The sequence below is a fragment of the Drosophila sulfurigaster genome, chromosome 3 (genome assembly GCF_023558435.1).
Source record: "Drosophila sulfurigaster albostrigata strain 15112-1811.04 chromosome 3, ASM2355843v2, whole genome shotgun sequence".
In the NCBI taxonomy this organism is placed as follows: domain Eukaryota; kingdom Metazoa; phylum Arthropoda; class Insecta; order Diptera; family Drosophilidae; genus Drosophila; species Drosophila sulfurigaster.
Genome location: NC_084883.1, coordinates 51,012,180 through 51,037,267, shown reverse-complemented (window position 1 = coordinate 51,037,267; position 25,088 = coordinate 51,012,180). Strand labels below are relative to the sequence as shown.

At 38.3% G+C, this 25,088-nt stretch overlaps 2 protein-coding genes across 2 annotated transcripts in view; one reads left to right on the top strand and one right to left on the bottom strand.

The window, feature by feature from the left end:
* The window catches only part of LOC133846358 (protein bric-a-brac 1), a 100,565-nt gene extending 82,756 nt beyond the window's left edge, over positions 1 to 17,809 (top strand). Inside the window, 4 exon segments of the mRNA XM_062281300.1 lie at positions 13,880 to 13,937; positions 14,019 to 14,284; positions 14,286 to 14,447; positions 15,115 to 17,809. Coding sequence (XP_062137284.1) covers positions 13,880 to 13,937; positions 14,019 to 14,284; positions 14,286 to 14,447; positions 15,115 to 16,287 — 1,659 coding nt within the window. The 3' untranslated portion in view covers positions 16,288 to 17,809.
* Positions 17,810 to 19,978: 2,169 nt separating this feature from the next.
* On the bottom strand, positions 19,979 to 21,163 carry LOC133842615 (oxysterol-binding protein-related protein 11). The gene is made up of 3 exons (XM_062275794.1): positions 20,825 to 21,163; positions 20,375 to 20,771; positions 19,979 to 20,313 (listed from the first exon to the last, which is right to left on the bottom strand). The coding sequence occupies exons 1-3, from the start codon at positions 20,910 to 20,912 to the stop codon at positions 20,106 to 20,108; spliced, it is 693 nt and encodes a 230-aa protein (XP_062131778.1). The 5' UTR covers positions 20,913 to 21,163; the 3' UTR covers positions 19,979 to 20,105.
* Positions 21,164 to 25,088: the final 3,925 nt, after the last annotated feature.

The window sequence follows — 25,088 nt, the reverse complement described above, 5'->3', positions numbered from 1 at the left end:
ATAAAATTGTACAGGAAATGACGAACAAGTGTAGAGACGTCCCCATTTGATTTGCCCCCTTCTCAGCAGCCTTTTTGGTGCTTAGCACTCGGATGTTTGCGCTGCTCGAGCAACATTTTAACCATCGATGGTTTGATTATTAAATCCATGAAGTTTTTATATGCCCCGGACATACACACACACATGCATACATATCGAAATTCACTTGATTGCAGTTTTCAAGTGAAATCCTAGCACACTTCAGAGCGCTTGTTGGCTTGCCTAAGGGTTAAGGAGTAGCATGATGGTGTTCTGATGGTATTGGCATGGATAGATGAGGTTGCATAGAGGAGGGGATGATGAAGGGGACGGAGGGGGACGCGACTGGGTCGGAAATATGCCGCTTGTTGCTGTCAGTGGAGCTGCTGCATGTTGTAATTGATGTTTCAAGTAGCAAGCAAAAAGCGCGCCAAAAACTTCGCAGCCCAAGTTTATTTGTTGTTGCAAAATTTTAATGAAGTACTGCCAAGCAAGTTTTGCGACTAAATCAAATTAAAAGTGCGACTGCCGCAACACACACACACACACACATGCATTTCTATATATATGTGTGTGTGTATTTGAAGCATATGCTAAAGGAAATGAGCTCGACGTTGGCTCACAAAACTAATGCAAGTTTTTTGCCAGTATCCGCGTCTTCGAGTTTCTGGCCAAGAAAACGCGATGCGGCGCTGCGCAAAAGATTTGTCAAATGCTTTTGCTTTTGCTTTTGCATACAATTCTGTTGAACCGAGTTGGTTCGGCAAGAAAGTCTTGGGTGAAGCGTAAAATAAAACACGTCTTTCTGTTTTAAGTATTTATTCGCAACTGTGTATATTAAAGTTAGTTAACATAATTATGTGCAGTGCAGATGTTAATGTTAATGCACTGCTAATTTTTATTTATCGATATTCATATGCGTACATTGATATTTTTTTAACACTCTTCCTCAATGTAAGCATATTTACAAATATTACTTCAATTTTAACAAATTTATGAAATGTATATGTTTCTGCTTTGACAAATTCTTCGTTAATATGTCTGCGACCATATCATTCGTTGAAACATACTTTAAAACTATTTGTCCCTCACTTACTACTTCTCGTGCAAAATGATATCTTATATCAATATGTTTTGCCCTCGAGTGATGCACAGGATTCTTTGCCAGTTGTTGCGCACTTAAATTGTCAGTGTGAACTACTGTTGGGGTGTCCTCTACGCCGCAACCAATTTCGACTATAAGTCTGCGCATAACACTCGCCTCTTTGCATGCTGTTGATAACGCCATGTACTCAGCTTCTGTGCTGCTAAGCGCTACACTCCGTTGCTTCTCCGATTTCCAGGATATCGGACCACCTCCAAGAAAATATACATATCCCGTATATGACTTCCGGTCACTCTGGTCGCCGCCCCAATCCGAATCGACATAGCCTTCAAACGCATTTCCACACTTGCTGTAGTGTAGCTGAAACTCCGACGTTGAAGCTAAATATCGCAACACATGCTTCACTCCTGTTAGATGCTCCACATGCGGATCCTTATTCCGCTGAGCCAATTTTGCAACTGAATGCAAAATATCAGGTCTGGTCGTAAGAGCTAACCACATTAACTCTCCAATTGTTGACTGATATGACCTCAAATCAACTTGCTGACATTGGTCATTACCGCATGCCACTTGATGTCCTGCTTCTAACGGCGTCGCAGCCGCTCTGCAGTTCTCCATACCATGTCTTCGTAGTAGATCCTTGATGTACTGTGTATGACCCAAAGTTATCTCGCCGAGCTCGCCATCACGTTTGATTTCCATACCAAGAAAAGCTCCAATGGGCCCTTATCAACACACTCAAATGCGTTAGATATGGCTGCCTTAATGTTGTTCAAATCCTCCTTTGACTTGCAGGCTATAAGAATATCATCGACATATACTAGTATTAGTGAAAGATTACCTCCTGTCTCTTGTTTGTACAAGCAGGGCTCATTGTCGCATGGAACGAAATTAAGTTTACGCAAAACTCCATCTAGCATCGAGTTCCATTCTCTTCCTGATTGCTTCAATCCATATAGCGCCTTCTTGAGCAATAAAACCTTTCCAGCCTGGTTGTCGTCTTCAAACCCTTGCGGTTGCTTCATATAGACCGTGTCTCTCAAATCGCTGTTCAAATATGCCGTGCATACATCCATTTGATGCAAATACAATTGCAACTCTGCTGCCAACGCTAAGACCAAACGCATACTCTCTAGTCTGCATACCGGTGAAAACGTTTCACTGTAGTTGACACTATATTGCTGCGAACATCCTTTCGCTACCAATCTTGCCTTAAATCGTTGAATCTGGCCGCACGCATCTCGCTTTAGACTAAAAACCCATTTGCAGCCAATTGCGCGCTGGTTCTTTGGCAATTCTGCAAGCTGCCATGTTTCATTTGTCATCAAAGCCTTGTGCTCCTTCTGCATTGCTTCGCGCCAATGCGCTGCGTGTTTACTGTTGATCGCCTCGTCGTACGATGACGGAATAGTTACCTCGTCTGTAACCATCGCTCCCAGTATATTGTAGATCTTCTTTGGGCGTCCAGGCTTGCCCGTTCTCATGATCTTTGGTCTGCCAGGACCAATTCGTACTGTCGGATTAGCTTCCACTATCTCCATGTCTTTTGCACTTTCAAAAGATTCATTGCTGCTACTTTCGTTTGTAGCTTCAAGTTCTGGGTCGCTTTCGTCGTGGTCATCACCCGATCCCAGCTGGTTATCATCTTCATCGTCTGAATTTGAAGATTGCCATTGACTTGCCGGTTGCATGTCAAGTACTACGTCGCTGTCACTTGCCTGCTGTAGGCCACTGAGCTCATCGAATACGACATCTCGTTTCTCGATCACCAGGTTTGACTCCGCATCATATAATCTATAGCCCTTCGCCTGCATAGAATATCCGACCATGCGATACTCTTTGCCCTTCGCTGCGAACTTGCTCCTATGATGCCCCTTGTCAAGTGCAACTGCAACGGAACCAAAAACTTTTAAGTGACTTATACTTGGCACCTTACCAGTCCACGCTTCCATAGGCGTCATATTGGGCAACGCTCGTGTAGCCGCACGATTACGTAAATACACAGCCGTATTTACTGCTTCTGCCCATAATGTCTGACTTAGTCCTGACTGCACCAATAGACATCTTGCCATTTCCACCAATGTGCGATTTGCCCTTTCGGCAACTCCATTCTGTTGTGGGGTATATGGCACTGTCAGCTGCCGATCAATACCATTGCTCTTCAAATAGTTATTGAACTTGTTGTTAACATATTCCCGACCGTTGTCGCTCCGAATACATTTAAGCTTCTTTCCGGTTTGCCGTTCTACCAAATTCTTGAATTCCACGAACTTGTCAAAGACCTCGTCTTTGCCCTTCAGGAAATACACGAAGATACGCCGCGAGCAGTCATCAATAAACGTCAAGAAATATCTGGATCCTGCAAGAGACTTCGCTTCAAATGGTCCACATACGTCTGTATGAACTAGTTCCAGCAACAATTGTGCACGACTTTCACTGGCCTTTTGAAAAGGTTCCACATGAACTTTGCCCATCATGCACGTCTTGCATGAGGCAACTGATGGCATATCCAATTTTTCCATCCCACGTACCAATCCTTTCTTTGACATCTCCAGCAAACTTGTGTAATTAACATGTCCGTATCTGTTGTGCCATAGTTTTGCATCAGCCTTAACGGCAGCGTAACATCTGTTAGGCTCGGACTCAACCGTATACAGGCTTCCAGTTCTGTTAACTTCCAGAATTACTTCACCACGTTGTGAAATCTTTGCATTTTTCGGCCCGAAATGTACGACGCAATTATTTGCCACTGCTGTGCTAACGGATATAAAATTACTCGTCAGCTTTGGCACATACAATACATTCAGCAATGTTAATGTATACTTTTTGCTTTTTAGCAAAACTTCACCTTTGCCCTTGGCTTCCAAGGAACCTGCGTCTGCCAATCTAATCATTTCGCTATGTTCTGCGAACTTCGTGAACATCTGCCGATCGCAACACATGTGGCTCGTTGCGCCACTGTCCAAACACCAGTTTGATTTGGAAAAACTGCTTGCATCCAATGCATTTAACAAACTGCACTGCTTGTTTTCGTCTTTCGCTTTTGCGTCTTGCTTTACCGATCTCTTTTGACAATTCGCTTTAAAGTGCCCTTTTACGCCGCAATTGAAACAGACAACGTTTGTGTGCTTCTTCTTCTTGGCGTCTGTCTGGCGCCTTTGGTTGTGCGTCGCAGAAAAGCGACCGCCGTGTTGCTTTGCGTCTCTACACTTTTTCTTCGTTCTCCTTCTTCCTTCAGCTTGATACACAGAATTTCAATAGAAGGCAGAATGTCGCGCGTCTCTATGGCGACTACAAAATTGTCAAACTCTTCTGGTAAACTTGAAAGCAATATAATGGCCTGTAGCTCATTATTTAACTGTATATCAACCGCAGCGAGTTGATCGACAATTTCACAAAACACATTTATGAAACTTGTCATGCTTTGACCCTCCGTCATGCGTAAGTTGAGCAACCTTTTGTAAAGCGCAACCTTACGTACAGGTCCACTTTGGCTGATGGATCTCTTTCAGCTTATTCCATGCTTCACGTGCCGCTATACAACTTTTGATAGCACTCAATTGTGATGTCTTCACACTCAACATGATCATGGCCAATGCTTTCTTATCCATTGCCGTCCTATTGGCGCCTTCGCTTGCGCCTTCTTGTGGATCCTCGGACACAACATCCCATAGCTCTGCATGTATCAGCACACTCTTCATTTGGATGCTCCAAGCATCATAATTGTTTTCCTCCAACTTTTCTATTTGATACAGTATGTCAAGAAACTCTTTACACACTGAAAAAAACACATATTTTTTTGACTTTGCATGCAAAAATAATGCCTTTAATTATTATTTTTCAATATTTTTTTAATGCAGATCTATTATTTAGCAAATTTCAAATTAGTATGTACAAAAATAAAAACAATACAACGAAAGGGAACATTTTAAATCAACAAAATATGAGTTTACACATTTTTGACACTGTCAAGAAAGTGTTTACACACTTTAGTTTTCGATTCTGTTTTGTTCTATTTTTCGTAAAAACTGTACTTTATTGTTAACTATGCTTATGCACTATTCGCTATTTTTGCATTCCTTTTCATTCAATTGCGAAATCTTGCTACGCACTTGTCAAAAAGCTGATTTTTAAATTATTTAACATACCTGGAGCTGGTTTGACTCTTGACGTTACCCAATTGACTTATTATAGTCACAAAATTGGAGAATCTGTAGCTTAGCTAGTGGAGCTGATTAGGGTATCGCGAAAAATAATTTATAATGCTCCTAATCGAGCCGAAAATGAAGACAAACTGCAAGCAAAGTGTGGAAATGGTCGAAAAATGGATATTGACGAGCGGGCAGACCGCCTTATTATGGGCATGGTTCGTCAAAACCCCCAAATTTTGATCAGAACCCACACCAAGGAGTTGGAAGAAGGGTGTGACACGGTCAATTCACGTGAAACCCTCCGGCAACTAATTCTGCGGAGCAAACACTCTTCAACCGTTGAAACGGTTGCGCGTAAGAGGCCGCTGCTTTCGAAAGTAAATGTTGAAAACGCTTAAATTTTGGCTTTTAACATGAAAATCACGCCGGACAACTATTGGGATGACGTCGTATTCTATGTCCAAACCAAAAAAAATGCTATACTACAATGATTGACCAACTAGAGTATGGCACAAGCCGTTAACAGCCTTACATCAGCGCAACATCATTCTGACAGTAAAATTGGGAAAATAGTATTTGTTCCGCAGAATTAGTTGCCGGACGGTTTCATGTGAATTGATCGTGTCACACCCTTCTTCCAACTCCTTGGCAAGGGTCCTGATCAAAATTTGGGGGTTTTGACGGACCTTGCCCATTTTAAGGCGGTATGCTCGCTCGTCAATATCCATTTTCGACCATTTCCATACTTTGCTTGCAGTTTTTCTTAATTTTCGGCTCGATTTGGAGCATTATAAATTATTTTTCGCGATACCCCAAGTAGCTCCACTAGCTAAGCTACAGATTCTCCAATTTTGTGACTATAATAAGTCAATTGGGTAACGTCAAGAGTCAAACCAGCTCCAGGTATGTTAAATAATTTAAAAATCAGCTTTTTGACAAGAACGTAGCAAGATTTCGCAATTGAATGAAAAGGAATGCAAAAATAGCGAATAGTGCATAAGCATAGTTAACAATAAAGTACAGTTTTTACGAAAAATAGAACAAAACAGAATCGAAAACTAAAGTGTGTAAACACTTTCTTGACAGTGTCAAAAATGTGTAAACTCATATTTTGTTGATTTAAAATGTTCCCTTTCGTTGTATTGTTTTTATTTTTGTACATACTAATTTGAAATTTACTAAATAATAGATCTGCATTAAAAAAAAATTGAAAAATAATAACTAAAGGCGTTATTTTTGCATGCAAAGTCAAAAAATATGTGTTTTTTTCAGTGTGTAAAGAGTTTCTTGACATACTGTACATCGCACTCATTTTGCTATTTGCGTCACACCACAATTCCTTGCGAATGTCTTTATAATTTCACCACAGTTCGTAACCGCGCACTTCACTACCAAGCCGTGCCTGGGCCCATAACCTGTTGAACCGAGTTGGTTCGGCAAGAAAGTCTTGGGTGAAGCGTAAAATAAAACACGTCTTTCTGTTTTAAGTATTTATTCGCAACTGTGTATATTAAAGTTAGTTAACATAATTATGTGCAGTGCAGATGTTAATGTTAATGCACTGCTAATTTTTATTTATCGATATTCATATGCGTACATTGATATTTTTTAACAAATTCAATAATGCTTTTCACGCTAATTAATTTTGGGTTTTCAACACATTCCTCACACATGCTACCATCTAATACTTTCGGCAATTTCCTGTAAGAATTTGGAATACACTTCCCCTATAAAGCATATGCATTAATTCAACTTTATTAGCTTCCTCGCATCACTGAATATGTTTATTCTCTTACTTTCCTTATATGTAGTACACAATACCCTATTCTGTTTATACAAAAGAAAAATTTCTAGAAATTAAAAATAATTCATTCTATTGTTTTCTCCACTTTTTATTTATTTGCCTCAAATAAAAGTGTTCTCATAAATATTATTATATTCAGAATTTAACATTTTTAGTAAGGTAAATTAGGAATGTGCATTATTTAAAGAAATTGGAGTGAATATTGACATTATTTATATTTATCATATTTGTATTTATTAAATTTTTAACTATGACAACTATATTATGATTCCTGTAAAATTTTGCTGATATAAAAATTGTAAAAAATACTTAAGAAATTGTTTTGTATGGGAGAAAAAGCATTCCCTTTTTTCTTTGGCTTACAATCTGGTATATTTTGCAATCTATGGTATATTTTAAATGTAGTACTAGTAGTACAATGTACTAAATTTAGCCATTGATACATTTTAGAATTTTATGGTATATTTTAAATGTAGTACTAGTAGTACAAAGTAATAAATATAGCCATTGCTAAATTTCAGTATTTTATTGTATATTTTGTAGTCTCTGGTAGTACAATGTACTAAATATAGTCAATGATACATTTCAGTATTTTTAAGGTATATTGATTTGGTAAGAATAACACCGCACTTTTTTAATATTATTAAAAATGGGTATCTCACATTCGAGCACACTCGACTGTAACCTTATTTGTTCGACATACAATTCCATTCTGTTAGGTAATCTTACCAAAATTTGTATAATCTTTATTTATAAATATTTGCGTATTCTTTTCATAAGGCAGAATTTCATACTATAACAAAATACTTTTATTGAAAGCAATACTTCTGAACATTCTTCCTGAAACAATGAACAAATATAAACCTAAACAGAGAAGAGTGAATAAAGAATAGTGAATAATCCGTTAATACCACTTCCTTACCTATGAAGTCTTCATATTGTAATTTTACTGAACTTAACTCCATAACTTACAAAATTATTAGAACAACCATTTCCTAACCTATGAAGTCTTCACACTTTAATTTAACTGAAAGTTTTAATTCCATAACTTACAAAGTTATTAGTACAAACAAAATTGTTATTCATTATTGTTATTTGCAGCCTCTGCAACTTATCTAAATATTTTATTATATTTTCACATCCTTTTTTGTTGGTGTTAGATATTAGAGAACTTGTTGCCCTTTGCTGTTAGAATGTTTTTTGAGTGCGCTTCCCGCTGTGCATTTTAACTAAATTGCATTTGCGGGTCGGTATTTTTTTATGTTGGACTGAGCGAATCAGAAAATGTGGCAGCAACCACCGCAAAGTGAAGCGACCCCCGCGGCTAGAACTTGCCACATGCCTCTTGCCACTTGCCACTTGCCATGCCACACAGAGAAGTGCCGCAAAGTGGACGTTAAGGCTGCGTTTTGGCACAGCTTTTTACGCCCAATTGGTGTGGGCTTAACGCCTCAACGATTATGCGGATGCGGTCTTTAGAGTTTGTGTCTCGAAAGGTTTCGATTGCGTTCTCTGACTGACGTTACGCCTTCTTCCTGGCTCCTTGACACTTGGGGGCGTATTTTATTTACCCTAAATTTCCCTCATCACAAGTATATATATACTATATGATTTTTTTTTGGATTTGAAGCCAGACGGTCGCAGTCGCGGCAAAATGGCGGAAACGCAAGGAATTTTGGATAATTTAATTTGTCGCAACGTTTAAAGCAAAGCACAAATTTGTATGCGGAAAGGGGAAGATTGTTGTTGTTGTTGTCGAGGTTGTGTTGTTGTTGTTATTATTGTGGTTGCTGCTGCGAGTCTAAATGCCAGCGAGCGACTATTGAGACTAATCACGCTAATGCGCAAGTTTGTCGCAAAGACGGACGACAGCTGGCGCCGCAGTTGCACTTTCCATGCAAGTGTGTGTGTTAGAGTGTGTGTGTGTGTGTGTGCGTGTGTGTGTTTGTGCCTGTTATCCACCTGCCTTCAATAATACGTACGCCAAATGCCAAATAATTTATTTATTATATGTGCAACTGACCAAAGCAGCACAAAATACGCACACACACACTGCCACACACACACTGTGCCACACACACCCCCACTCACACACACACACACAGGTCACAACACACGCACTGAACGAGATTTCATTACAACTCATTTGACAGTCTTGGTGCACTCGACGCTGCCAAAATGTCATACCTGAGTGGCAGTAGTAGTGTTCGCTTTCCCCCTCCTCTCCCCCTTCGCATAGGTGCGTTGAGTCAGTCACAAGTGCCACGCCCACTCCATGGCACTAAACCCCACAACAGATTAGCGTGCCGCTGTGTGAGAGAGAGAGAGCGCGCAGAGTCAACGCGAAATTAAGCGAAATGAAGTTGACCACGTTTCGATTTTGCATCAAAGCCAAACGCAGTCGCTGCTTACCTCCCCCTCTCCTCCTCCTTCTCCACCCCCCACCTCCTACAACTCGCAGTTCAGTGGCCAGGTTCTCGATATAGAGTTGCGTCCCTGGATCTGGGGCCCATGCATTGTTAATACAATTCGAGTCCAACGTCAATAACCAAGTGCCACGAATGGACCATTAGTTGGCTGCCTAGTTGATGTGTATGTGGCAGCATTTTGTTGTTGTCGCTCATGTTGCAGTTGCTGCTGTTGATGTTGCTCCTGCTCTTGTTGTTGTAGCTGTTGCTGTTGCCGGTTTGATGGCTGCAACGTTTCTTCGCTTTGATGCACACAAACACACACACACACACAATCATCGTGGCATATGTACTAATATTATATGGCAGCTGCTATTTCCATACAAATATATCTACATAATCTATATATAATTATATGCGACTTGCTGCCACAAAACTGTCGATGCGGCCAAACACTTAAAGTGAGCCAAGCCCATAAATGATTAGACACGAATCAAGACAAGCGAGCTAAGAGTTCAGCATTGACGAAAAAAATTATATGAGTAAGAAGAAACAAAGAAATTAGAAATTCATATATTTCAACTGGTTTACTACTTTTAAAAGTAATCTATTTTTAAATCATATTTTATTGAACAATAAAAAAGAAGAATAAACTACAAAAATATCATATGAATAGAATCAACTAAAACAAGTAAGAAAGCTACAGTCGAGTGTACTCGACTGTGAGATACCCGCTACCCATTTTGAATAAAAGAAACATATTTTGCGGTATTTTCTCAAAATATACCGAATATACTGCAAAAATACTAAAAATATACCAAATGGTATATTTGGTATATCGACATAGTACCGCATTCAAAATATACCATAGACGGCACAATATACCAGATTGTCAGCCAAAGCAACTCAGACCCTAGTAAGTAAGCGTTTTTGCCCATACAAAAGTATTTCTTTAATAACTTCGACAATTTTTATCTGGTCGCAACCAAATTTTCAGGAATCATAACTACTATAGTATATATTGTATATACCAAAATTCGCAATTCTAGCTTTAAAATTACGCTTGTTATTCAATTTTTTTAATTTGCGGGGGCGGAAGTGGGCGTGGCAAAAATTTGAAACAAACTTGATCTGCGTGCAAACATAACAAATGCTGTAGAAAAAAAATTATAGCTCTATCTCTTATAGTCTCTGAGATCTAGGTGTTCATACGGACAGACGGACAGACACACAGACGGACAGACGGACATGGCTATATCGTCTCGGCTGTTGACGCTGATCAAGAATATATATACTTTATAGGGTCGGAGATGCCTCCTTCTACCTGTTACATACATTTCCTGCCGGCACAAAGTTATAATACCCTTCTACCCTATGGGTAGCGGGTATAATAAAGAAATGTCATGTATCGTTTTAAAAAAAATAAAGAAATTTAAATATGTTTTAATACTAAATGTTTTATACTAAATGAATATACCGCAAAAATACTAAAAACGTATCGGAGGCTATACTTTGTATATAGATATAGGTTTACATTCAATATATACCATAAAGCTCAAAATATACATACAAGATTGTCAGCCAAAGAAGCTAAGACCCGATTTAAAGAAGTTTTTTCCCATACAAAAGAATTTCTTAAATAACAATTTTTATCTGATTGCAACCACACTTTCATACTTATTGTAGTTATTGTGTACAAAAAAATTTCAAACTACGCTTTGCTCGACTTTTTTCGATGTGCGGGAACGGAAGTGGGAATTTGGAAACAAACTTCAATGATATCTAGGTGTATCTCTTTTCGTCTTTGTGATCTGAATGTCCAAACCGACGGACGTACAGACGGACATGGCTAACTCAGCTGTTGATTAGGATATCAAGGAGATATATATATTTGTTTAGAGTAGAAAACAAAATAATACTTTAAAGGATGTGTTCTAGCAAACCCTTAAAATCTTTATTAAAATTAAATTCAAAACAGCATATATTAGAAAATTTCAACCATTAAGAAATTTCAACTAAAGAGAAAACTTTTAGCTTATCTTAAACATTATTTAAAAAATTGGAAAAACAAATTTAACCAAACTCTATGGAAAGTATCGAAATTCTTCTCTGTAACCTCACCCTATACCATGGTAAATAAAGTAATTTGGGAAAAGTAGATAAAAAACAGTAGCTAATGCAGCTAAGTAATATATAATTGGCTAATATAATAAATCACAAAAGCGACTTCAATATTTAAAAGTTATAGTCCTTGTTTTATTATATATTATTTAGTAGAAACTTAAATAATGTGAAAGTATCGAAATTCTTGCTCTAAGTATTCACGTCTCACCCTTTGGCATGGTAAATAAAGTAATTTGGGAAAAGAAGAGAAAAAACAGTAGCTAATACAGCTAAGTAATATATAATTTGCTAATATAATAAGGCACAAAAGTAAATGGCGAACTGAGGCGCAACGTGCATGTCTGACGCCCATAAAAGTATGCAACAAAAAGTATGCAAAGAACATCCAAAACACTGCGCATTGTCTGGCAGCTGTTATGTTATTATTACTCATACGACTACGGCGAATAGAATAGCAAACTAGCCAAGCTAAAATGAACAATAAAAAGAATGAGAATAACACAACTAAACTGCTACTCAGCCACGCAGTCACATGGCAAACTTACAAGTAATACTTAGCCTAAATGGGCACAAGTGGTCGCCTCTTGAGGCCCTCCGGACCCGAGTCGGCTCTCCAAGTACACTCTTGCGATATGTTTTATGATGCGAAATTTTTGTAATGAAGTTATTGACAAGCCGCACACAAACACACACACACATACACAGACAGACAGAGCACCTTGTAGTGCAGTGTAGAGTGCACGATGATGATGATGATGATGAGAAGCAGCATATAGACACGTTTAAGGATATGTAGCACAATATGCAAATGTTACTTTGTTATGCAATTAGTGAATTCAATACGAGGCACTCGGCAAACGGTACTCGGCAAATAGACAGCGTCAGCAACGGCAACGACGGCAACGACAACGGCAAGCGTAACGGTAACGGTAACGTTAACGCTAACGTCAATGACGTTTGCCACTCGAACAACGCTCAGGACAGGCACTGCAGTTAAATGTATCGTTAGCATTAGAATCGAAGCCATTATATTGTTAGAACAAGTTCTAAACTACATACATATGTACAAGTTATGCACATATTTTAGCAGTTAGTCGACTTAAGAATACTCTGCTCATTCATATGCCAAACTAGAAGGGAAACTATCAACTTGAGTTATCCCATAAGCTACATGTTTGATAAATTTCAAGGAAGAATTGAATTTCAAACATACCAAGCATTGAAATCAGAGACAACATAAATTTATCTGATATACATATATGATCAAATTAAAATCCAATCGTATAAATAAAAGATATTTATGTGTCTTTCTAAATCAATAGAACACAAAATAGAACAAAAAAATAATAAAAACAAATATATACAAAATAAAGAAAAATATCAATATAAAAAAAGAAATATAACAAAGAAAGCATATAATAAATAATGAAAGATACAAAAAAATATAAATAAGTAAGCATAGAAAAAATTAAAAAGCTTTTTATTATAGAACAAAAAAAAGTATCTTCAAAGTAAAATAAGATGGAATATGTTTCTAATTCATCATAATTGAAATAAAAATCATCAAATACTATACAACGTAAATAATAAAAATATATATAAATTAAAAACAAATATTTAAAAGTAAAAAAAATCCAACATATTTGATATTATACACACAAATTAGAATTTCTTGAAAGTGATTTTGGATTCCTGATAAAACTGTTAATTATTCTCAGAACACATTGTAAAGACTCTGTATTGAATTTCACTTGGGCTTCTTAATGAAAACTGCATTCTTGTAATTTGGAAATTAAATGAAATTAATTTCTAATTGTCAACTAAGGGTTTGAAGAGTATCCACATTATTTTCCTAAGAACAATTCCTTATGATGCTTTCTTGTAATATAGAAATGTATTCAAATTCGTATCCGATTAGGAAAAAAGGCTAAGGACCCCAACAATAATTTTCTAATAATGAAATTCGTTTCCAATTCTCAGAAGATGCTAAAAGTATGAATATAAAAAGATGATGAAATTTGTATCCACTTATTAACCAAAGTTAAAAACATTCGCATTATTTTCATAAGAACAATTTCAGATATTAGGGTATCTGAGAACACAATGAAAATAGGTCGAGCTTAGACGAGAGCACCCCAAATACAATGTTATATGGTTATAGTGGAGGCGGCACATTGAGCACTAACTAAAGCGAGTTATGCAATTAATTGAAGACCCACTAAGTCATTTCTCTCTCTCTTCCACTTGTTTCTTCATTTTCTATTGGCAGGCAAAAATGATGGAGAACTCGCATGCTTGGATGGGCGCCACCGGTTCAACGTTAGCAGGTTTGTACAAAATCCAAATACACAAAAATATATATAGACTGTATATGTATATGAACTTCTGTCACTTACCGCAAACTTCAGCAGACAGCTATCAGTATCAATTGCAATCGATGTGGCAAAAATGCTGGAACACCAATCAAAATCTTATGCATCATATGCGATTTCGCGAACGTGGTCCACTAAAATCCTGGCGACCCGAAACGATGGCCGAGGCCATCTTCAGTGTACTCAAGGAGGGACTTTCGCTGTCGCAAGCAGCCCGCAAATATGACATACCCTATCCAACGTTTGTGCTCTATGCGAATCGGGTGCACAACATGCTCGGACCGTCCATCGATGGGGGGACCCGATTTGCGGCCCAAGGGACGGGGTCGACCGCAACGCATACTGCTGGGTATCTGGCCGGATGAGCACATCAAGGGCGTGATCAAGACGGTTGTTTTTCGCGACACCAAGGACTTGAAGGACGACAGCTTGGGGGCGCACATGCCACCCTATGGAAGACATTCGGTAGGTAACGCAGCCGCAATTGAGACTCCAAAATTTCACTGCACTTGCAACACTTTTATTTTCACAAAAAAAAAAAAGAAAAAAATGTATATTTGTAGACAACTCAAGCACTTTTTCAAGAATGATTTTTTCGGCAATGACAAATCATTACTTGACAAATAACTTTGTAACTTTAATGGCGTCCACCTTTTTTTGAAAATATCGATAATTTTTGCCATCAACTTAATCATGCCAGCCCTTGCAATTAACTTTCGATAAGTGCTGCATTTTTAAGGTTGTCTTCGCTGGCTTACTGCAATTATTGCATTAGCCTGTTTGCATCAAAATTCATAACGGCAACCAATTTAATTAGGACTGCGCCTCTAATTTGATTTGCCTTTAATGTTTGATGCTGTTTCCATTAAATTGGACTGTTAACAGCAATTATCGATAGCACAGCGATCTGCGTACCTTGCTAGCTGATAACTTTACGTTATTTTTCGCACTTATCGAAAACACGGTGTGATCTAATTGCATTGCATGCATATCGAACTAGCACAGCCAACTTAACAAGTTTTTTTTTCAAATTGAAACTGTTGCATTATAAAATTGTAACAGATTATTTTTAGTGGTATTTAACCTTCACGCACTAAACTGTTAACGGGGTTAGCCCGTGTTTCCTTTGCAGGACATGACCCTGAGCTATCCAGGCGCTAGTGGCGCCATGCCAGGCAGCGGCGGTGTTGGCAGCGGCGCCTCGGCCCTCGGCGCTTTGGCCTGTCCCAATGGCATGGGCAGTGCAGCTGCTGGTGGTGGCAGCGCTGCCGGCGGCAGTGTTGGCGGCGGCGGTGTTGGTGGAGTCGCTGGCATGGCAGGCGTGGGTGATCAGCAAATGTCGCAGGAGCAAATGTCGGCGGTGGCCGCTGTGGCGCACAACATACGCCAGCAGATGCAAATGGCAGCGGCGGCGCAGCATCAGCATGGCGACGCGGGACCGCCGCCGGGTCTCTTCAATTTGCCGCCCCATTTGGCGGGCGCTGGACCTGGTGGCAGGGCAAGCATATCGCCGGCATTGAGCAGCGGCTCGAATCCGTCGCTTGGTCCCCGGCATGCGCCCTCGCCCTGCGGTCCCGCCGGTCTCATGCCGAATCTGCCGCCCAGCATGGCCGTTGCACTGCATCGCGATCCAGCGGCCGCCGCGCTGCTGACCCAGCAGCAGCAGCATCACCTGCAGCAACTGCAACTGCATCAACACCAACAACAGCAGCAGCAACAACAACAACAGCAGCAGCAGCAACAACAGCAGCAGCAACATGTGCTGCATCAGCAACAAGCGGCCGCAGCGGCGGCGGCAGCGGCTGCAGCAGCTGCTGCTGCAGTGCATCCGCATCATCTGCAGCCGCACAAATCCGGTTTCGGTGCCAGTTCCATGTCGTCAGCCAGCGCTGGCTCCTCTGCCGTCCAACAGCAGCAGCAACAACAACAGCAACACCTGCAGCAGCAACATGCGCAGCTTGGATTGAGTCACCTGGACAAGTCCAAGTCAAAGAGTAGTCCGCTGCGCAGCGAAACGCCGCGTCTGCACTCCCCGCTAGCCGATCTGGGACTCGAGATGAGCTATAAGCGAGAATATTCCCCCACGCGACTTTTCGCTGATGACTTGGCTGAGTTGGTGGGCGGCAGCGGGGGCGTAGGAGTGGGCGTGGGCATTGCATCCTCATCGTCATCAGCGACCAGTGTGACCACAGCGACGACGACAGTGACGCACAGCGGCGCAGCAGCAACGGTTGCTGGCAGCGGCGTCGACAGCGGCAGCAGCAGCAACATCAAAGTGGAACCCATTACCACAAGCAGCGAATAGAATCCACACAACTAAAAAACACAATCAAAATACATGAAAGAGAGGGAGCATAATTTTGAAAGAAAAAAAAAACGTTTACTTTAATATAGTATTGAATGGGATATTTACTTAGACTACTCGTATATAGTATTTTATAAAGCGCGTTCCTTACGTTTCGGTCGCTAAAAACCACAAACAAAAAACTTAAGTCCACTTACACTTTTTGCATAGTTTCTAATTTACATTTTAAATAATCGCAAGATGAGCAAAACAAAAAAAGTATTATTATGTTATAGCGCATAAACTTAAACAAATAAATAGCGATCTCTTTAATTTTAATACAAAAAAATGCAAAAACAACTTAAAGCAACAACAAAATCCCCCTTGGAACATTCCACAACTCAACAACAACAACAAAAAATAAAAATCCCCGCAACAAATTTTTAAACTAAAACCAATAATAATAAGTATTGTAACAGCAAAAAAAATAAATTAGCAATTGTGTGCCCAGTTTTATTTAGTTTTATAATTAATTGTGAAAACATGTACAAAATTACTAAAATTAAAATTAAACTAAAACTTTTGGATGTGCATTAAACATAAAAAAAAGAAAAATTAAATTAAAAGAAAAATGAAAAGAGAAAAAACTGAAAATATGGAAGCAACTAAATTTAATGTTTAGGTCTTAACAAAAATGAAATTCACAAAAAATGCCTTTCGGAATTAAATTCAGAGACAAAAATTTAACAAAAAAAAAAAAACTAAATGTTAGAATAAACCCAACAAAAAAAATTTGTATGTAAATTATATGCGAATTTTTTAAACAATTTAAATGTATTTATACAAAAACAATGCAAAATGGCAAATTATAGAAAATTGTGACAATGAATTTAGCAGCAAAATTTACTCAAAGCGAAAGTTGTTGTCGTCTTTATAGAGATTGCTGATTTTCAAAATATTTCCACAATTTGATAGTTATTTCTAGACTTTATTAGTATTTGATTTATAAAGTTAAATTTATATTTTAAATTTAGTTTTTATGTCTTCTCTTCTAAAGTGCCTTTTCTAGCATTAATTTGTAACTTAAGAAATTTGTTTTACTTTATTTAATTGTTGATTTTTCTCAGCGCTCCAAGCAAATCAACAACTTTCGCTAATTTGTTTTTAATTAAACCCAAACAAAAAAAAAAAGTCTGGCAATATATATATATTTTTAATATATATGTATATATACATTTTTATGTTAAAAAGAAAAAACTTTAGGCGTACTTTTCGGCAAAACAAATTAAATTCTTATTCGTTTTTGAAGCACACAATAAAATAAAAATATAACAAGAATATATAAAAATAACATGAAAATAGCAAATAAACTTTTTACATGAAAGAACAACGGCAAATAAAAATCAAATGAAATACCATTAAGTAATTAATTAATTTACAGCAGCAATAGCCATAGCCCACATACTATATAAATTAAATATATATATGTATGTATGTAACTCTCATATGATAAATCGCTAAACAAAAAAAAAAAACACAAAACACTAAACGAAAATAAAAATCAAACAAAAAAGTATATTTCCCCCCACCCCTCAAGATAGACTTTAAATGTTCCATATTAAAAAAAAACGCTCCAACTCCAATTTTTGGTAAAAAAAAAAAGGTATTACGAGTATTTCGCGAGACAATTGTGAATCGGTTATCGGTTAATATAATTCTATTGTATCTCCAGGAAATATGAAATATGTATCATCATTGTAACAAACTTGACTTCAGTCAGGTTTTGCGTTTTCTATCAACTTTTAGTGCAAAACTTTATGTTCAAATTAACTTTAAATGTCGAAATGAATGTTCTTATTAATCAAAAATAACAAAACAAAAAAAACTGATGAAAAAAATGAAAAACAAAAAAGAATAAAACGAAATATTTTATAAAAACCAACTGGGGGAGGATTTCATTATTTTTTAGGGGAATTCCAATTGTAATTATTATTATGTCGACAAAGTCATATCCAATAGTCCAAATATCTGCAATATGTAATTATATAAAAAAAAAAATGGAGTTCATTTTTAAATGTATTATTTTTAGACAGATGCTCACACTTGATTTTAACAACCATATTTTTTTGTGAATTTATAAATTGTGCAACTTAGGCAGTTGTTTTAAATAAGGGTTTTTTTTTATACCCGCTACCCATAGGGTAGAAGGGTATTATAACTTTGTGCCGGCAGGAAATGTATGTAACAGGTAGAAGGAGGCATCTCCGACCCTATAAAGTATATATATTCTTGATCAGCGTCAACAGCCGAGACGATATAGCCATGTCCGTCTGTCCGTCTGTGTGTCTGTCCGTCCGTCCGTATGAACACCTAGATCTCAGAGACTATAAGAGATAGAGCTATAATTTTTTTTCGACAGCATTTGTTATGTTTGCACGCAGATCAAGTTTGTTTCAAATTTTTGCCACGCCCACTTCCGCCCCCGCAAATCAAAAAAAATCGAATAACAAGCATAATTTTAAAGCTAGAGCTACGAATTTTGGTATATACAATAAGTACTGTAGTAGTTATGATTCCTGAAAATTTGGTTGCGATCAGATAAAAATTGTGGAAGTTATTAAAGAAATACTTTTGTATGGGCAAAAACGCCTACTTACTAGGGGTCTGAGTTGCTTTGTCCGACAATCTGGCACATTGTGCCGTTTATAGTATATTTTGAATGGTGTACTATATCGATATACCAAACATACCATTTGGTATATTTTTAGTATTTTTTTTTTTTAGTATTTTCGGTATATTTTGAAAATGATACCGCAATATTTTGCCTTTATTAAAAATGGGTAGCGGGTATCTCACAGTCGAGCACACTCGACTGTAACTTTCTTACTTGTTTGTAATTAAAAAAATAAACAATTTGCATCTGACGTCCCAAATGCTATTTTAAAATCCAAAAGGCAACATTATGTTAAACTTATGCGACATTTTTAGAGCACCTTAAATAAATTTCGACATTATAATATATCATTTGGAACCCTTTTAATGTTAATCATTTTATAATTCAACCTTATTATGCTCTTAATCATATTGTGTTCTTCATTGTACTATTTCCAAAAGCTCTTTTTCTTTCATGATCCATATTCATACTGTATTTTTCCCTGATTTCAAATAGACTTTAACCCTTTCGGGACGGGGTTTTATTTCGAAAACCAAGATAGTTAGAGAAAATCCTTTTTCAGATTCTGAAAGATGACTAGAAATAATTATGTACTGCATACTTGGAAATCCTGAATTCGTCCTTTTATCCTGGGACATATAATCCCAATCTGAAGATATTCACCGTTACTTTTTTTGTTTACATTATGAAATAGACACTTAAAACTGTGTTTGGGATATTTCACAAGTGCTCTAGCATTAAAATTATAGAAAATACGATGCAATGAAAAATTTTGGGACGTATTGTCCCAGTAGTCCCGAAAGGGTTAAAACAATTTACTAATTTATAATTCAACTAAAATTTATTCGGTATTATAGTAATTTAATTAACGTGGAAGAACCTTTCGCGTCAATTAATTTAAGGGGAATTCCCAATAGCTCCAAAGTAATCACATCTTTCAGAACTGAATTCCTAATTTAACTTACTTCAATTTCCAGTGAATAACAATCCTCATTACAAATATACTTATTGGTTATTCCACCGCATGCTTCCCTCCTCAAATTGTGGGTATTCCCAAGATGATGCAACTTCTCTGACTCTTTGGAATATTCACACAACAAGGCTGCTTTATTGCTTTTAAAATGTAATACAGATTAGCTTAGCTATCGCATATCATTTGCAATCGCTATTGGTAGGTCACGGGAATGATGCTGGTGGGCGTTATCTCGGCACTGGGCTGATTGATCTCCTGATGGCGTTGCAGCAGGCCAAGGCATTGATGCAGACACTGTGTGCTGGCCGTGGAGATGGCTTTGAGCAGCAAGAGATCGGGATCCGTGGGCGAGAAGGAAGCACAGTCAATGTTTTCAATGGCGCGCGCCAGCGAAGCGTTACTGCAAGTAAAACAGATGATAATAATCTATAGGAAAAGGGAATTCCAAGAGGGTAACTCACCATTGCTCGGTGAGAAACAGAGCTTGGCGAGCAGAGACCATGGCATCGGAGGCGGCGAGAAGTTCACGCGCTGGCAGCGGCGACGAGTTGCTAATGTCCATGGCCTTTGTGTGACTCTCGACCACGGCACGCAGTCCATCCACCCATTCCTGGCGAGCACGGGCATCGTTGGCACGCAATTTCACGGTGTCTCCGGAGGCACAGGCAATGGAAAATGTGCGCGAATCCTCGTCGCTGGGATAGACAACGGCACCAGCCAATTGCACCTGACCACGCGGCGTATTGGCGAGCACATGAGGTGAGGGAGCAATATCATCGCCCACCGCCGACGAATCGCAGAGATAATAACTGAGGAATCCCGTCTTGGCATCCACTGTAAACCAACGATACTGCCAGCCTGCAATTGTATGTTATTAGCTATATAACTTCTATTACTTCAAGTGCACTCACCCTTCATTACATTTGTGTACTTGCTGAGCTGCCCGCTGAGCGGATGCCGCAGCGTTTGATTAATCATTCGATTCAGATTGCTTTCCATATCTTCTGCGATTTGGTGCTTTGTTGTCTCCTGTAGGCGGGGAGCTGTTTGTGCCTGTTGCTGGTCTTGCTTTCGCTTGTGTCGGGGCTTCTTGCGTTGCAGCGTCGCTTTGATTTTGCGCAGAATTGTTGCAATTATTCTTTGTCGCGTGCAAATAAACAAAATGAACGAAAAAAACTAAGATAACTTTTTGGCAAAAATATTCTTCTATTCAGAGTGTTGCCAGTTCGTTTTAAAACAGCTGACTGCTTGTTTACATTCTTCGTTTCGACGATCCGGCAACTAAAAACAATAATAGAACAATCTTCTTCTGGACGCCTGGTCACACAGTTTGTCTGTCAGCAGTGCCATTTGAGTTTAACGGCCAAGTTCATTTATTAACAGTTAGAGCTGGATAAACATTGTTGTTTAGTGATACCGATATTTTCCAATGTCTTAAGACATCGATATAATCGTAGCTGTTATCAGTGTCAAGCGGATTCTTATTCGACGATTTTCAATTTGTTTTATGAATGAATTATTATTATTGTGAATTATGAACAAAGCAAATATGACAAATATATTATTTATTTAAAAGAAACGATTGAAATGTTGCAATGGCCCCATATACCACAATAACTTTTAATATTTATTTAGATATTCGATTTATATAATAATCCTTTGTACTTTGCACAAACATATTTATTATTTTATAGAATATTTCATGAAATCGGTTATATTTCGAACCACCGCAAAAGTCAGTTATATTTTCCGAAAACATCGATGTTTTCTCCATTAAACATCGATATTTTCCGCTAACAGAAAATCATCGAAGCTTCGATAGTTTCATCGATGTTTCTCCAGCTCTATTAACAGTGCAACAACAAAGCGAGCGAGGCGCATAAATTTCGCAAAAACTTGCTGTCAAATTTGTTTAAACTATCCGTCGCGTGTAAACAAAAAAATATGTGAATCAATCGTGTGTCGCCAATAAACGCAATGCAAACGCCAGTGCAATGGTAATTTAAATAAATAGTGAACTCTAACGGGCCAAACGAAAGGGGGGCCCAGAGAGCGAGTGAAAAAAATCAATTTGTATCCCAGAAGCAGCAGCAGCAACGTTTGGTTGGTTGTTGGTCGTTGGTTTGAAGAAGAAGCAGAGAGGAGAGAAGGTGGAAAGCAGAGGCAAAGCAGACAAGAAGACTTGAAGGCAGAACTTCTCAAAGCGACGACGACGAAACTGTGAAAAAAGATGTGCTGCTTTTGCTTCAGCTGCTGCTCTGCCGCTGCTGCTGCTGTTGCTGTTGGGTGATGATGTGATATGTGATGTTGATGGAGTTTGTTGTTGTTGTTGCGTTTACAAAAATAAAACATATTGCAAATGGCAATTAAAAAAGTGACGGCACAACGAGAACGAGAACGAGAAACTCGTAAAGCATAAAATATTATTAAAGAAAAAATTGCGCGCAACTGCAAAATAAAATACACAGAGATTTGTTTGTCTCTATTTCCCCTCGTTGTGTTGTGTGTTTTAAAAATAAGAATAAGAGCAAATGCATGTGTGTGTGTATATACATGCATATGTATATTTCCGCGTTTATGTTTTATGCGGCCGTTGCGTGACGCCGCTGCTTCTGTCGCTGCGCTGCCCCCGTCGAGTTGATTTATGACATTTAACATTTACCCGCTTTTTGGTGGGTGCCTCCTGTTAGCATGTGTGTGTGCGTGTATGTGTCTATCTGTCGCTGTATCTGTGCGTGCGTGTGTGTATCTGTGTGTGTTTGTTTGTTTGAGGGTTGCATTGTGTTGAAAAATTAGTGAAAAATATAATTAATTTGGGTTTTAAGTGTGGCCGTTTTTGTCCACTTTTGCTAATTTGATTTTCTCCTGCTGCTTCTTTTTTTCTCGTTGCCTAAACAAAACACCCACACACACATGCAAACTCTCATGGACACACACACACGCACGCATACAGAGGCATTGCTGGCTGTGTGACCATGAAAAATGCCAGCGAGAAATTTGCGAAAATCAATGAAAGCCTCGCAAAGCAAGCAAAAGTGTAACAACAACAACAACAACGGCAGCAACAACAATAAGAAATATTTTAAATTAAGTGAAATTGAAGGCGAGTTCGTTATGCTGCGCTGCCTCTATAATAGTTAAGACTATTTAAAAAACACAAAAACAAAAGCGAATAAAACCACAACAAACAAGCGAAACAACAACAGCTATAACATGGATGGTCAACGTGCTCGCGATCTGCTAACTCTGCTGCAGGAGCGCGTTGTCTTTTTGACGGGCGGAAGGGACAGAAGAGGCGGACCATTGTTGTGCTTTCCGGCAACGCCACGCAGGGATCGCTTAAAACCGGAGGATTTGCGTCGCCTGCTCAGCTACTTGATTAGCATACCAAGGTGAGTGTGCAAAAAAAAAAAGAAAGAGACACGCAATTGAAATGTTTATTTATTTGCAAACTACTCCCCCTCTCGCTTCCACACACTCGCGCTCGCTCTCCTTGCACGCCTTTTGTTTGCTCTCTCTCGTTCTCCCTCTCTCTCTGTAGCCGGTACAATGAGCAGCCATTGTGTCAGCTGACTGCGACGTCGACGTCAACGACGCGCTGTTAATGTTTGCATTCGTATTGGTGTCGCTGCATTTCGTTCTTTTCTTCTTCTTTCATTTTGCGGTTTTGGGCTGTCGCCTCACCCGCGCAGCTGCAGCTGTGCTGCATTCCACTTGATTTTCCAGTTCTCGTCGCATGTTTTATGAATCATCGCAACAGTCGCGCGACAATGGCGTCCAAAACGAAACAGCAAAACAACACGCACATTGTGCTGTTCTTTGCTTCTTCATTTCGCTGCTGCTGCCGCTGCAGTTGTTAGGCTGGCATTGAATTGCTGCCAAACGCAAAAGAGATGAAGCGATATAGTGACGACAACAACACAAAAGCGTCTGCAAAACTCATAGAGGAAACAGCAGCCAAAGCCAAGGCAAAAACACCAAGAATAACAGCAACAACAACGAGTGCAAAAATAACATAGGCAGCAACAATAACAGCGACAACAACAGCAATCATAACAGCAACAACAACATCAACAGCGGCAAATTGCATAAATCTGTGCGACAAAGAAAGCAAATCAAAGCAAAAATACATAACAACAAAAAGTAACTAAACCGGCAGCGAAGCCGGCTTCAGATTCTGCGGCTGCTGCTGCTGCGGCTTCTGCCACAGCTTCCACATCTTGCGCAGAGAAAAGAATGCGGCAAGCCGAAAGCTCTTCAAATGCTGCTGTTATTTCGCACTCTTGTTGTTGTTGTTGTTGATGTTCTTCTTCTTCTTCTTTCGTGTTGTTGTTGCTTACCGAAAAAAAGCGGCCAAGAGTCAAAGTGCCAAATAACAAAAAAAGAGAATCAAAAAAATGAAAGCCAAGAAACAAGAAATGAAAGGTAGATTCCAAAGTTGACTCAACGAAGATTTGATACACTTTCTTCATGTAGAAAATTAATGAATCAACCATGACAACAACATACAGTAAAGATTCGCGAATTAGAACTACTTTGATTTTCAAGTAATTACATTTTATATTTTTATTTAGTTAAAGTGTCCAATGAAGAGCACTAAAAAATGTTTACTTTTTTATTTTATAAAATAACTTATTAATTTCTATTTCTTATATTCATTCTACTTACATTTATTCTACTTCAAGAAGTTACTTAATAATACTTTTTAATTTAGCCAAAGCTCAGCTTAACTGAAGCATAATTCTTGTTTTTTTTATTACTCTTGGCATATAAAGAAACATTAACTATAGTAAAGAGAATCTTTAAAACCCCAAGAGGCCTTAAAAAAGCGCATTTTATGGTTCAGCTAGCTTAATGTTAGGCTAAATAGGCCATTTAACCTTGAGTTGAAGTTCACCTAGAGCCCTATTAACCCCTACTTGGGGCACACTCTAAAATATTTCAGAAAAGAATAAACAAAACAAGAATGTTTCAGAAATATCACGATAGCTTTTCAGATATTCGTTGTTTCTTCAGATCTTTGTAGAAATTCTCTTTTTTATGCATCTTAAACTAAAACATATTTAAAATATTTCAGAAAAGAATAAACATAACAAAGAAATAAAATAAGAATGTTTAAAAAATATTACGATAGTTTTTCACATATTCGTTGTTTCTTCAGATCTTTGTAGAAAT

What these genes read in the sequence shown, in the direction of transcription:
- LOC133842615 (XM_062275794.1), bottom strand. Translation starts at nt 20,912, where the DNA reads ATGGAAAGCAATCTGAATCGAATGATTAATCAAACGCTGCGGCATCCG. An exon ending in GTACACAAATGTAATGAAGG is followed by an intron (nt 20,772 to 20,824) that starts GTGAGTGCACTT and finishes ATACAATTGCAG; the next exon opens with GCTGGCAGTATCGTTGGTTT. An exon ending in CTGTTTCTCACCGAGCAATG is followed by an intron (nt 20,314 to 20,374) that starts GTGAGTTACCCT and finishes TTTTACTTGCAG; the next exon opens with TAACGCTTCGCTGGCGCGCG.